Here is a 15,668-nt window from a genome sequence, read left to right on the forward strand (position 1 = left end):
AATAATCAAATCTTCTTATGTAACAATGTTCAGGTGCAGAGGGTAATCAGAAAACACACACTGAAAGAATATTTGCCTGCCATAAAAGATGTACAGTGAATGGTGGCCGAAATTTGCCTGTTAAATCAGAGTGGTTATAGGACTGCCACCCTGATCTTTCAACTTCATTGCAACATGAAAAAGGTCTGATGTTCAACCACAAATAATGTAAATGGAGAAACACATGCACACACATTCATTATTATTTGAAATTAACCAGTGTCCTGCTTGGATCGAACCCTCTTTGAATCGAGATAATTATTACCTAAATTTAACATTCTGTGAACTACCCTAATCACTCAAATACCCTGATTTACATATTGACGGTAGTTCATGATCTATACAGTATGCTAAAAATGGAACAAGCTTAAACAATCTGGAATCTGGTTTAGAAGCATTTGCTTTAGATTAAATGACATAGTTGCTGGTGGCCCCTAGAATACACCATTGAAAGACAAGGGGAAACAAAACTCCTAAAGTGCAAACTAGGGAGAAAATGATGAGATTGAAAAGTCACTGAATAATTTTAAGGAGGGATCCTAAGACATACAAGATCCTAAGAAAAAATTAAATTTGTTAACATCATGTTAACTACAGTAATGTTGTTAAATAAACTAATGACCTTAATGTTCTAACATGAAATAACAATGAACAATTGTAATTTTATTAACTAACATAACAATTAATAAAAGGCTGTAAAAATATATTGTTTGTTCATGAAACCTAATGCATTAACTAAAATCCACGAGAGCATCACACACAGCAGAGATACGTATAAAATTAGAAACATATCCATTACAAGCTCCAAAACTGCTCCAGTGAGAAATCATTAAGATACTATTTGTTTACTGTCTTTGGCGTTGTGCTGTAACACAAATCACTAATTATTAAGCAAATGTGTGAAGATGTGGTGCCGTTATGGTTAAAATGTAATTGCTGTGATTAGTGGTAATGTGACCAACATTAATCTGATTTAAATTGGGGTCCTCACAGTATAGTGCTGAGATGAATGACTGATGACATATTGAGAGCACCAGGGTAGGGTTGCACCAGCTGTGTGCAAGGTCTCACTTAAGTTGAGGTGAAAAGTTCACACTAATGACTTAGTAACTACTAGTTAGTTTGTAACCAAGTCAGTGCTTAATTTGGTTGCACCTCCTGTTCTTAAGGCAAGACTTAACTTGTAGGTTGTAAGCTGTCCGTAAAGTAATACATAGTTAATACATAATACAAAATATGACGCGTACCTGTATTGATCCAATAAACATCCTTCAAATTTGTACACAGAAGTGTTGAAAAGCTGTGAATTTCAGTTTGATCTGGTTACGGTTGATGTTCAAACCTTGCTTGCTCACCTAACTGTCAGCTGTAATAAATTATATCCCAATCAAAATACAATACATGATAAAACAAGATTTCATTAATGATATAGGCTATTTAAGCTTATTTAAATAACAACATTCAATAACTGTATCTAAAATGAACAAGGGGTAATAAATAAATACTAATACAACAGGCTGGAAAAATAGACATTTATTAATTTTAATATTTTGTATGTTGAGCCTTGACCGGGCGGTGTACTCAGGAAAGTGCACCGTTAGAACGGTTGAATCATGCGGAACCATGTTTTTTTAAGATAATGTTTTCTCAGAAATGTAAACCAGTGTAAATGCCAACATCATATATGTTGAAAGGACTGAAGCCTGTCAACCAAAACATGTGCTCATTAAGGTCATTAAGTGAGTCTGCTTTTTTATTCCATCCATTACTTCTGGTCAGAGCCTTCCGTAAATATTTAGTTTATACGTAGGTTTACGTCTTACCCAAGTTTAATGGTGCAATGCTCACATATTAAGTAGTGCGTAAATTGTGACTTGGTGCCCATTTACGCCATAACTAGGCTAAGTTTTAACATAGGTATAGTCGATGCAACCAGCCCCTGGAGAGAGCCCGTTTGATTCACACCGCGAGTGAGTATATTGAAGGGAGTGAAGCTGAAAGTGCTCAAACAGTCTCTATCGCTAAACACGTCTTATTCTCACGACTCGAGTTACATCACGTGGGCAGCTTAATATTCTTACGTGAAATTCATACATTTATTTTTAAAACAAACCTGCAAATTCATCTGAATAACTGGAATTCGTGAATACTTAATTGGCAACAATTCACCCTCCAGAGGCCACGCTGTCATGCATTAAGGACTGAGAAAGAGCTCATTCATTAGAGTAGCAGTGTACATTCACTGCGTGCTGCAAAAAAGATTGGCCCCGATTCTAGCCATGATCGACCGATCACAGACTTAAGATGAAACTGTGGCCGATCTAAATAACCCCTAGATAAAGGTTAGCAATTATTTCACAAATCAAATCAGTCTATGTTTACATTAAAAAGCTTTAAACTAAAAACAGAGCATATGCTTCATATAGTAATCCGTTTCTCGCTTCAATAATTAAGCATGCTCATTTTTTAACCCCCAGCTGGGCCTAAAACCTCAACATTTGTGTGAGAATGTAATTACCATGTTGGCTTAATATGCACCATAAAAGTACCTTTGTGCATATCTTAATCTCAACATCAAAGTGAGTGCGTGCCGATATCTCAGACAAACGTATCACACAAATCTCATTACAGACAACCTCTAATTACTGCCTGGAATTCAATGCTTACTTGGAAGGAATACAAAGCCTAAGCCTGACAGCCCAGTTTAAAAATACCTAATCTTTTACAACCACGCTGTGTGACTCTGATCAAGGCATATTAGCCACATGTCAAGAGGACAGAAAAGGCTTATGACTGCGGTCACAGGCCAGCAGTTTAGGAGATAAACATTCAGGAATGTGGGCTATTCACACGAACATCAAGGTGGAATGTTGCCTTGCCAGACGACAGGATCAAGATCAGTAAAACAATGAAATTTTGTTCATCCTTCCAACCTAGAAAGTACCTAGACCAACAGCACTATGCTTTTGGAGATCAACATTCTGAACACAGGAGGAATAATCCAATCGAATCCACACTAATCCAAATGAACACAGCATGTGTAGCTGTGGTTATCCTGGTCAGAGTGAGAAAGAGGGGAAGGGAGATGACTGCAGCACAGCTTATCAACTGTCAGTGGTTTGCTGCTGTAACAGGCAGTGTTATCAGGGTCAGCCCTGCTCAGGGATTGGAGGGCCCTACTGTGTCAAGTAAACACAGAAACCTGTCCTCATGCTTATCAGTCCCAGGAGAGAGAGAGAGAGAGAGAGAGAGAGAGAGAAAGTGGTGGTGGAGGGGAGATTGGAAAGCAGAGAAATGGGATCCATCTCCATGGCAACCGCAGTCATCCCCCCTTTTCCCACTCCTCAGCAGAGAACTCTGGTGGTCTTTGTGCAACGCGATTCCACTAGAATGCACTGGGTGGATTAGTGCAGAGCAGTGCCCAATAGGGTTAGGCAGGGCCACAGTAAAGACATTATTACCCAGATCAAAAGCTGTAAATCACAGAGCACCAAGGTGGCTTTCGCATCCATGCCAGATAAAGCCACAGACTGGCAATGCTCAGGTGATTAGGCCATTATAACAGTCTTTCAGCCCCGTGCCAGGATCTTGCCATTGAAAACATCCTTCCCTATCCACTGGCTACAAAGGAAGGTACATTCATGCCAACAGAAGCCACTGATCCATAAACTCCAAATCTGTAAGCTCAGAAACATGGTATAAGTAACAATGGCTACAAAACCACAAATTGGACAGGGAAAATCCTGCTTAATACATCTGATGCCATGCACGTGGGATAATGTCTGCTTGTCACCAGTAAAGCTGAACCAGAAAAAAACTGGTCTCCTTACGTGCATGAATGATCAAGGAAAGAATGCCATGTGCAAGATGTTTTTCCAATTAGAAACCAATTGAAAGGGCATGACTAATGAAAATTGATTTTCTCTCCTACACCAATCTGATGAAAGGTGTTTGGATTAATTCTCTTCCAACAAATATCAAACCTTTCTTGAGATCTATGAAAACTGATCTAAAGGAATATTCTGGGTTTAATACAAGTTCAATTCATTTTTGACATTGCCTTATAGTTTGCAGCGTTACGTCTTCATGACAATGCTGTTGACAGCTTAGCTTGTGTTGAACTCAGAATATTCCTTTAACTGTCATTAAGAAATTCAAATTGTAAATGAAATGTTTTTCCATCTCCAACAGCTCTGTAGAAATCATGAAAAAAAAAAAAAAAAAAAAGAGATTTAAACGACTGACAGCCCCTCCACTTGTCCAGAGTTAGGCACTCATAGGGAGCAAACCCTTTAATTCCTGTATGGCCCCTAAACCCCTTGATTGAGAGGAATAGAGTTCCAGAAGCCCATGGGGGTGCTATATAGCTGAACTCAGGAAATGCACACTTTTGTCAATGTAGGGGGGCTTAAAGAGAGGGGACCGAGCAGAGAGACCATTTCAGAGCTGAAACCATCCGTCTATGCTTTTATAGTCTTACAAAAACATTACTAAACAGGCAAGGGGGAGGAGTTCACAAAGAGAGCCCCTCGCTATACAGAGGAACAGACATAAAAAAAAGGCTGGAGAGGACATTCATCTCAGCTGACCCCCTAATAAGAGTACTACACTTCCAACAGAACATTAAGAGAGGCCGAAGAGCAGGGTTTACGTCATGCTTCCCTCAAGTGGCTTGAAGTTTAGCTCTCCATTGATGCGCCATTACAATACTGTCACTGAAGTGGCCAATGTGAGACACTGTGAAACTAATTTACACAACAGACAGAGAGAGATAGAAGGCATTCTTAAATATTTCATATTTTATTTTTACAAAAACGGTTTATTGAATTATCAACAACTGTACACATCTTCAGTGACAACACAGTTTGCTACATACTTTGGTGTGTTTTGAGAAGTGTCCGTTTCTTCCAGCTCTTTGCTCTTACTTTGGAAGGGGGATGCTAACAGTGTGATGCAATGAACAAGCTAGGCATCAAGTAAATGTCTAGGCAAGAGTGTTATGGTCCGTTTGGCTTATATGCAGACATTTTACCTTTACTTTGTGCTTCCTGTATTTGAAACAATGCACACAAACCACAGTGTATGTCACTGGGACTCAGGAAGGGAAAACAACCACTTTTTCCAAATTCCAAATCTTCCACTACAAGACGTCATGTCCAGGTCATACAACAGCATAATTAAGTCACAGGTTTGAGAGTAGTCCTTTACTAATTGATCAATACAATCGCAATCAAAATCCAGATCATGTCCCCCAAAGAGAGTCTCTCCGTTTCCAGGAGGCAGGGTCTTGTTTCTTGTTGCGGCCAAGAGAGGGAAGGTGGAGCAGACAGTCATATACTGGTGCTCAGTGTTTGTTGGAGAAATGAACCTCCCCACCTGCAGAGGCTCATCTGCAGTCTCGGGTGCCTTGCGATGGGGTTTTTCAAGCAACTTAAAAAAAAAAAAAAGTTCTTCAATAGGATATTTTACAAAAACGCCTCTGTAATGTGATTTAGCTTAAAATTGTTTTTCAGGAGGGAGGGAAAAGAAGCAAATTAGATTTCCATAAAAGGTCAACCTAGAAAATGAACTTCTCAAAGGAGGGGGGAAAAACACGGAATAGAATATCTTGAGAAAAAACGTCCTAATCTAATTTCCAAACCTCGAAGGGGAAAACGAGACATCAATGAGAGAATGAGAAAGAGAGAGAGAAAGAGAATCATCACAAGTGTAACTGGACACCAAAATATAAATCTATAAAAGGCATTTTAATACTCCATTATGTACACTTTTCACAAAGCCTCCAAGCAGATGAAGTTTCAGAACGAAGCACTGCTTCACAATGCATTATAGAACATTCTCACCGCATAGCGAGAAAAGAATACAAACTCCATCAAAGAAAGATGATGAAAAAAAACACCAAGGAAAGAAACATTGAGACAATGTTCTCTAGTGCCATATAAACTGGGCCGAATGTGGTCACGGTGGAGGAGATGTTTTGGGGTCTGTAGGGCTGCACATTTATGTCCACGTCCAGGCAGCTCAAGTCCAGGTCAACTCAGCACCCAGACGTCCATGGCTGCGGTCAGGTCAGTCAGTAATATAGTCAGTGAGAATGAGACAGGCAGTCAGACAAAGGCTGTTCGTGTCTAATTGACTAGGAGTCACCGGAGTGAGAAGTCCTCTGTCCCTTCCTCCTCCAGATTCCAGAGCTGCTCCACCCTGTTACCTCTCAGTCTAGTAGATCACTTCATACACCGTGGCCTTCTTGTCTCCAGAGCCTGTAACAATGTACTTGTCATCGGCTGAGATGTCACAGCTCAGAACCGAGGATGATTCCTTTGACTGTGGAAAGATGAGAGAGAAGGGAAAAAAAGCCACATTATAAAACTGACAGTTCTGACTCTAAATTCTGATTGGATGAACTGCATTGAAATCAGCTTATTTAATTGTAAAATGAAAGTGAACACATTCTATATTAATGAGGCAAATTGGAATGCAAACACAGCCTACAGTAAGGATAATTAACAATTCAACATGGAAGAATTGAAATAATGCTGTTGCCTTGCCACCATTTAATAAAAGCAACAAGATACTCAAGTCTGTGTATTACAGCGATTCATACTGTTATGCTCAGAATGAAGTGCCTTTTTTGCTTCATCTGGTAAAATAAACCAGTTCAAATTTTAACTTTAATGTGCCACAAATGACTGCATAAATCTCTTCAGACATCCTCTATTACTCAGAGAAAATGCTGACAGGCATGTATGTAAGCCCCCCTCAAACAACGCATTAGTGTTTGAGCAAAGCTTCAGTCATAAACACTTGAAGGGTTATCATTATTTACTCTTAAGCTGGTAGATGCGAGCTACATGCATGGACCAACATCCGCACTAAGTGGTCAGGACCCAACGTTAATGATATACTCCAGCCCATTTCCGCTGACCAAGGCCCGGGCCTGTCAGCCAGCGGTCACTGTGCCCTTTCAATTGACTCAGCCTACAAACTTCCTGCAGACAGTCGGTATTGATCTCTGTACCTGGAATATGCTGGCGCCGTAGGGAGTCCTCCACGCATTCAACAGATTGTCCTTCCCAGTGCTCACGAACCATTTACCTTGTCAGGAGAAATCAAATGTAATTAGAGCTCTGTTCAGAGTACGGGCAAATTGGAGATATGTGCAGAAAGCCAAATAAAAGACAACCTAGTAGAAAATGTTAGCCAAGGTTCTGTTCAATCGAGGAATGAGCAGTAGGATGTTGTGCTGTATGAAAGTGCCACTGTATAACTGCTGTGGAACGCAAAGATCTCAAAGCAGCTGCAAGTGCAAAATCTGTAGTTGATGCACACTTCTCATTTGAGTGTCAACTTTAAAATATTTGCCTGTGCTCTATTAGACCTGTCGCGATTATTATATTAAACTGCCTGATCGTGGTTATTTGATATAACTGCAGTTATTTGAGACGACTGCGATTATTGTGCACTTCACATTCAAATCACATTTTAATGCCCAAATGAGGGAATTTTAAGCGAATATATAAATGCCATCAAAAGGCAGTTGAACTCGTAGCGTCACTGAGCCACACTGTGGACGTCAACCATAGCATCTCCTGTCCGGAAGAGCATGTGAAGCGATTCTCAAGCACTCTGATACATGTCGTCAGCAGAGGCTCGCACCTAACTCTCGCAAAAATATAAACTTTGATAGTGAAAGCAAAATGCTCCGGCTTCACTTTAAACGATAAAAAAAAAATAGCAAATGTTGCTGGTCATAGCGGGTTCATACAATGTTAATGACATGCAGTGAAACAGAAGAGATGCATGCTTTATTTCTGTGGAGTGATAAAATTATGAAACGAAATCTCAAAAAGGTTTTGCTTTGAGAAATAAGGGATTGTGGATTTAATTAAAGAGCATTAAAAAAAAAGTTAAGTGAAGAAATGAGGACAGAAATTGTACTATTGCATTATATAATATTATATAAATATAATACAGTTAAGAATGTATATTTTATAAAAAATAAATATAATATTAAATATTCTAAAAACAGGTGTACATTTTTAATTGACCAAAACTAAAGTTGACCAATAAGAGAGCCATATTTACAGTTGAAGCCAGAAGTTTACATACACCTTAGCCTAACACATTTAAACTGTTCATACTTTTTTCACAATTTCTGCCATTTAAATGAAGAAAACATTCCCTGTCTTAGGTCAGTTAGGATCACTACTTTATTTTAAGAATGTGAAACAGTACTTTCATCACATTCCCAGTGGCTAAGAAGTTTACATACACTTTTGGTAGCATAGCCTTTAAATTGTTTAACTTGGCTCAAGCATTTTGGGAAGCCTTCCAAAAGCTTCTCACAATAAGTTGCTGGAATTTTGTCCCATTCCTCCAGACATAACTGGTGTAACTGAGTCAGGTTTGTAGGCCTCCATGCTCACACAGGCTTTTTCAGTTCTGCCCAGAAATGTTCTATTGGATTGAGGTTAGAGCTTTGTGATGGCCACTCCAATGCCTTGACTTTGTTGACCTTACGCAATTTTGCTTCAACTTTCGAGGTACGATGGGGTCAATGTCCGTTTGGAAGACCCATTTGTGACCAAGCTTTAACTTCCAGACTGATGTCTTGAGATGTTGCTTCAATATATCCACATAATTTTCCTTCCTCGTGATGTCATCTATTTTGTGAATTGCACCAGTCCCTCCTGCAGCAAAGCACCCCCACAACATGATGCTGCCACCCCCATGCTTCACGGTTGGGATGGCGTTCTTCGGCTTGCAAGCCTCACCCTTTATCCTCCAAACACAACAATGGTCATTATGGCCAAAATTTTGTTTCATTAGACCAGACGACATTTCTCCAAAAAGTACAATCTTTGTCCCCATCTGCACTTTCAAACTGTAGTCTAGCTTTTTTTATGGCGGTTTTGGAGCATCTGCTTTTTCCTTGCTGAGCAGACTTTCAGTTTATGTTGATATAGGACTCTTTTATTGTGGATATCGATACTTGTCAACCGGTTTCCTCCAGCATCTTCACAAGGTCCTTTGCTGTTTTTCTGTGATTGATTTGCACCAAACTACATTCATCTCTAGGACACAGAATGTGTCTCCTTTCTGAGTGGTATGATGGCTGAGTGGTCCCAAGGTGTTTATACTTGCATACTATTGATTGTACAGATGAACGTGGTACCTTCAGGCTTTGGAAATTGCTCCCAAGGATAAACCAGACTTGTGGAGGTCAACAATTGTTTCTGAGGTCATGGCTGATTTTCCCATGCAAAGAGGCACTAAGTTTGTACAAGTACATGTACTTTCACAAGTACAGCTCTTATCAGAAGCTAATTGACTTATTGTCTTAAGTCTTAAGGCATTAGTATATGTAAACATCTGACCCACTGGAAAAGTAATACATAGTCGATTCAAAAGTAAAACAATCTTTCTGTAACCAATTGTTGGAAAAATTACTTGTGGTAGATGTCCTAAACGACTTGCGCTACTATTAAATCTGTGGAGTGGTTAAAAAATTTGTTTTAATGACTTCAACCTAACTGTATGTAAACTTCTGACTTCAACCAAGTATTTCGAAGTATTTTTCATCATTCATACTCTCCAAAAATGTTAATAATGTTAACACGGGTGATAATATATCCTTCAAATATATATATATATATATATATATATATATATATATATATATATATATATATATATATATATATATATATATATATATATATATATATATATATATATATATATATTTTTTTTTTTTATACTTTATTTTTTATAGTTTCGACACATATATACAAAAATTATAATTAACAAAACAAACAAACCAAAAAATAAATAAATAAATAAAAAAACAAATCTGGATTACCTTAACATTACAGTTTAGTGAAAGAGATACATCAACTTCAGACCTCTTCTTGTCGTTGAGATGTAAATACAGTCCATTTTCCCCAGTTATTTGCGCATTGATCCTCTTGAACTCTTATCTTATGAGTCAACCATTCCATTACACTTATTTCAGACACTAGTTTCAGCCATTCATCTCGTGTTGGTGGGTCCGGCTTATACCATCTTTTCAGTAATGGCCTTTTTACATGCAGCTAGCAAAATTTTAAACAGGTATCGGTCTTCTCTTGACACAATGTTTCCTTTCATATTACCAAAATACAGCACTGAACATGACTTAGGTATATCATAACCCAAGATTTCAACAATAACCAAGTGGACATCCTCCCAAAACTGTGTAATAACAGGGCAGAGCCAAAAGACATGCGAATGGTTTACATTTACCGCTCCACACTGTCTCCAACATGGTTGTGGTATTGACAAAAATGTGCTCTTAATTTTAGGAGTAATGAAAAATTGTATTACATTTTTCCAACAGAATTCCCTCCATATACATGACGAAGTGGTAGATTGTTGTGTATTCCATATATGTAACCAGTCTTCTTCAGATATATTCATACCTAGCTCTTTTTCCCACTTCTGCTTAACATATGACGTTGTATTTCCCTTCCTCTCCCTCAGTTGCTGGTATAATGTAGATATTATTCTGTACTTCCTTGAGTTGTATATTCCTATTATAGTTCTAATTATACCGTTTTCCCCCAGATTTATTTTTGGTTTTACTTCCTTCATATAAAAATCCCTTAATTGTAAGTACCTGAAATGATCCTGATTGTATAATGTAAAGTTTTGTTTCATCTCTTCAAAACTCATAAAATTCCCGTCCTTCGTTACTATACACAGTGCTGTTATTCCATTCAGTATCCATTGTTGAAATCTCTGGTCAAGAGTAGTCGGGGTGAAGTGTCTGTCATAAGCTATCCATCTAAGTAGAGGGAGATCTGCCTCTAATTTATATTTTCGTACTATGCTGAACCACAATTTTAATGAGAACTGGGTGATAGCATCTATCTGTTTAAATAAATCCTTAGCTTCCCCTTCATCCCCAATAAGACTTTGAATTTCCCTCCCTTGTACATACTGCTCTAGGTTTTTCCATTTAGCCTTGTAATCCTTAGCAAGGTCTAAAGGTCTAAGTTGTGCTGCATAAAAATATTCCTTAAGATTTGGGAGTGCCATACCTCCTTCATGTTTTCCAAGCTGTAAAGTTTCATATTGGATTCTTGGCCTTTGACCATTCCATATGAACCTAGAGATAACTTTATCCCACGTTCTAAATTGATTCTCCGGTATCTCAATAGGGAGTGGTTGGAAGAGGTAGAGGAGTCGAGGGAGGATGCTCATTTTTATAGTCTCTATCCGGGAACTAAAGTCCAGAGAAAGGACATTCCACCTCTCTACATCATTTGTAATGGATTTATCCACTTTAACATAGTTGGTCTCATATAGATCGTCCATTCCTCTAGTTAAGGTAACCCCAAGGTATTTCATTGTAGTTGCATTCCAATTGAGATTGTATTTTTGTTGTATATTTTTGGATGGTAGATAGTTCAATGTTAAGACCTGTGTTCTGGCAAAGTTTAACTTATAACCTGAATAGAAACCGAACGCCTCGAGTTGATTAATTAATATTGGAAGGCATGTGCCTGGGTCTCCTAAATAGCAGATCACATCATCAGCAAAAAGACCAATGATGTGGTCTTCATCCCCAACCCTTATCCCTCTCAGATCTGTATTCTGCCTAATTGCTTGTGCCAGGGGCTCTATAAAACATGCAAACAGTGTTGGTGATAGGCAGCAACCTTGTCTGGTAGATCTTTCTAACTGTATACTCTCAGTTAGACTCCCATTAATTTTTATCCTTGCAGTCGGCTTTTGATAAAGTGTCTCAATACATTGAACAGCCTTCTTATTTAATCCAATTTTTTTAAGTGTCTGATATAGAAATGCCCAATTAACACAGTCAAATGCCTTCTCTGCGTCAAGACTTATCAAGGCTGCACTGGTATTGTTTTGCTAAACGTGTTCAATAATATGTTGGGTTCTCCTTATATTGTCATGGGTTTGGCGCCCCATAATAAAACCTGTTTGATCCTTATCTATGATGTCGTTCATAAATTGCTCAAATCTTTTGTTCAAAATTGAGGTGTATAATTTATAATCTACATTAAGTATAGAAATCGGTCTGTAACCTGAGCAGGTATCCTTGTTAATCCCCTTAGGGATCACTGTTATTACTGCTTCCTTCCAGGATGGTGGTAGTTTGCCATGGTCAAGTGTATAATTAAATGATGACAAAAGTAATGGTATAAGTTGCTCCCTGAATGTTTTGTACCATTCACCTGGTAGGCCATCACTACCCGGAGATTTTTTCGCTTTTAATCTACTGACTGCTTGCTCTATTTCTGATACTGTAATGGGTGAGGTCAAAAGGTCATTTTGTTTCTTCCCAATTGCTGGTAAGTCAAGATTCTCTAGAAACGTTCTCATTTGGTCAGTGGTGGATGATGGAGGTTGGCTGTACAGATTTTTATAGTAGTTCCTAAAATTAGATTCACTCTCTTTGGGTTCATATGTCATCTGGTTTGTGTCTATATCTCGTATTTTGTGAATTGTTCTATCAGCCTGTTGCTTTTTTAATCTTTTTGCTAGCAATCTGGTAGCCCTTGGTCCCACTTCAGTAATATGATTGTTTTAAAAATCGAATCTTCTTTTCAGTTTCTATACTTAACATTTTATCAATATTATCCCTAGCTTTTTTAATTTGAGGTAATAATGAGGGATCACGTGTGTTCTTATGTAGCTGTTCAATTTCAGATAGTTTCTCCTTTTCTTTCTTAAATGCTTCTTCTCTAGCTTTTTTAATAGACACTGTCTTAGCTATAATTTTCCCTCTCAGGACTGCTTTAAGGGCATCCCATAGAATGACAGGGCTAACCTCTCCATTGTCATTTACAGATAGATATATTTTAATCTCCTCTTTAATCTCATCAGCTATATTTTTATAATTCAGAATTCCAACATTTAATCTCCACAATTTACTTTTCTCTTGTGATTTCAGCTGGAGTTTTAGGTAAACTGCACAGTGATCTGATATGTCTGCACCTTCAATTTCACACTCCTGTACTCGGTACAACTAATTTTTATTCATAAATAGATAGTCAATTCTGGAGTAGCTATCATTAGGGGCCGAGTAATGAGTGTAATCCTTTTTAAATGGGTGAAATTCCCTCCAAAGGTCCACTATACCAAATTCTTTAAATGTAGTTTTGATTATTTTAGTAATGTGGTTGCATTTTTTGTTTTTGTTTGTTGTATCTAGTTTATCATTCAACACAATATTAAAATCGCCCCCACATATCAATATGCCATCTGTTTCCAGAATAATGTTGTCGAGCAGAGTTTTGATTAAATGTTTTCCACTGTTGGGAGGGGCATAAACATTAACCAGTGTCACTTTTTCATTTCCTAGCTTTCCTTTTACAATAATAAATCTTCCTTCCTTATCGTTAATCACTTTAGAACATTCAAATTTTACTGAATCTGAAATTAGTATAGTCACCCCTCTTCTACACCCATGACGGAAATAACTATAAAACGTATTGTTATAACCAAACCTCTTAAGTTTCTCGCATTCCTGCCCAGACAAATGTGTTTCTTGTAGATATATAATTTGAGATGTGTAGTGTTTTAACCTGGTCATTACCTTCCGTCTTTTAAATGGGATTATTAAGACCATTAACATTCCACGACAGTATCTTTATGTTATTCTATATCATTCCCATGGCTGAAAAGTTGTAATCCAGAGTTCAACATAACAAAAGTAAAAAAAAAAACAAAAAAAAAAAAACATTGAACATCAATTGAACATAGAACTTCGCGCCTTCCGAAAACAAGGATGGATTCGTGGTCCCTGTTGGTGGGAGGAGGGAAAGGTGCCTCATTTTCGTAGGGGCCCTCACTAGTAATGAGGAAATACTCATTTTTACTAGAAATGTCCAACATAAAGCGCTTAAGATAGCTCCTCAGTCAGTTTCATAAACTATTTGGATTAAGTCATAAGACTTTTTTATTTTATTTTTTCCTTATTATTATTTATTTATTTATTTATTAATTTATTTTTTTTAATTATTATATATATATATTTTTTTTTATTATTATTATAGCGGACTGTCAAAATGGAAATAGAGTCGAAAATAAACAGAAGGGAGTATCCATAGGTAGGCCCATGCTAGCCTGCCTGAAAAACCTGTCGTGAATCAAAAAATTTAAATGCTTAGGCTATTTTGCTACTAATACTTGTAGCCTCATTTATTCTTGCTCTGGGCCATAGTTATCTCATTAACTATGTAGTGGCAGGTCTCTTCTAAACTCCGTAAGCCTCTCCCTTGCACGTTGAGCTGCTCTGTCCGAAGTGTTGATGCGTTTCCATGGCAACAGTTCATTCAGACGTTCCTCTACAGCTCTTGCAGCGTTCCTCTTCGACGTGGTAATCTTTATCTGAAATTCACGTTTAATCAAATTCTGAGCTGCTTCATCCGCACTTCCGTAGATCTGTAGCCCTGAGACCCCAGTGTACTCGCATCCTCGTGTAGGGTGTCTGGAATCGGATCCCCCTCTCCTTCAGGGCAGCTTTGATTGGCCCATATGCTTTGCGTTTTTCGACAATATCAGCTGCATAGTCGTTGTCAAAGTAAACTCGCTTGCCATCGATTTCAACCTTCTTCTGCCATGCTTTCTGAAGAACCATCTCTTTGACACAGAAGTGTAAAAAATTCACTATTATTGATCGCGGTGGTGCGGTTGTAGGCGGTTTCGAAACTAGCGCTCTATGTGCCCGTTGGACTTGGAGCTCCACTTCAGCTGGCAGTTCGAGGTGAGTTTTGAATAGTTCACTTACAAAGTCAGTGACCGATTTGCCTTCTTTTTCTTCCGGTACTCCATAAATTCGAATATTATTACTTCTAGAGCGACTCTCCAAATCCACTAGCTTGTCCTGCATCTCCGAGTTTCGTTTCACGACTGTTATCAGCGTATCTTTCATTTCTAAGCAGGCTAATTCCAGGTCCGCTATTCGTGTTTGAGCCTCTATGATATTGGCGTTTTGGCTCTGCAACTCTCGCAAAACTTCGGATTTGAATTCAACGAGGTCATCCTTCATAGTTTTCATGACATCATTTTTAAAATCACTCAGGTCCTGTCTCACAACTTGTTTGAAGTCCTTAAGCTCTTTAGATAGAAGCGCCAGACTTTCGAGCAGAGTGTTTTGGTTAACAGTAACTTTAGCTTCAGTAGCGTTACCTGAGGCTGTTCCTTCACCGCCATCTTCGTCAGGCCCGGTATCCACATCCACATCCGAGTTTACTTGATTTTTGCTCATCTTCTTGTCGATCTTATGAATTCTTTGCATTCTTCCTCCTCTCATACTCGAGTTTAGTTTATTTCACTGCTTTTTCTAGTGTTAGGGGGTATTTTCTAAAACGACTGTGGGGAGCAAACCACTACACATCCATCTCGCTCTCTTGCGCCACCGGAAGTTCTATATATATATATATATATATATATTTGAAGTTAATTATGTAAAAATGTCTTAAGGTGTGTGAAGGACACATGCACCTTAAAAATATGACAACTGATATGACATTTAATCATGAAAGCCTAAAAAAGTCAATTAATCATCTTGGCTCTAAAACAGGCAATTATTATTTCTTTTTTTACAATTAATCCTC

At 38.1% G+C, this 15,668-nt stretch overlaps 1 protein-coding gene across 1 annotated transcript in view; it reads right to left on the minus strand.

Annotated features, from left to right (window-relative positions):
- Positions 1–4,823: 4,823 nt before the first annotated feature.
- tle3a (TLE family member 3, transcriptional corepressor a) overlaps positions 4,824–15,668 on the minus strand; it is a 40,750-nt gene continuing 29,905 nt past the window's right edge. The window contains exons 20-21 of the mRNA XM_052152238.1: positions 7,058–7,134; positions 4,824–6,363 (exon numbers count right to left, since the gene is read on the minus strand). Coding sequence (XP_052008198.1) covers positions 6,256–6,363; positions 7,058–7,134 — 185 coding nt within the window. The 3' untranslated portion in view covers positions 4,824–6,255. The remainder of the gene's footprint in view (positions 6,364–7,057; positions 7,135–15,668) is intronic.

This window comes from Xyrauchen texanus, chromosome 21 (assembly GCF_025860055.1).
Source record: "Xyrauchen texanus isolate HMW12.3.18 chromosome 21, RBS_HiC_50CHRs, whole genome shotgun sequence".
In the NCBI taxonomy this organism is placed as follows: Eukaryota; Metazoa; Chordata; class Actinopteri; order Cypriniformes; family Catostomidae; genus Xyrauchen; species Xyrauchen texanus.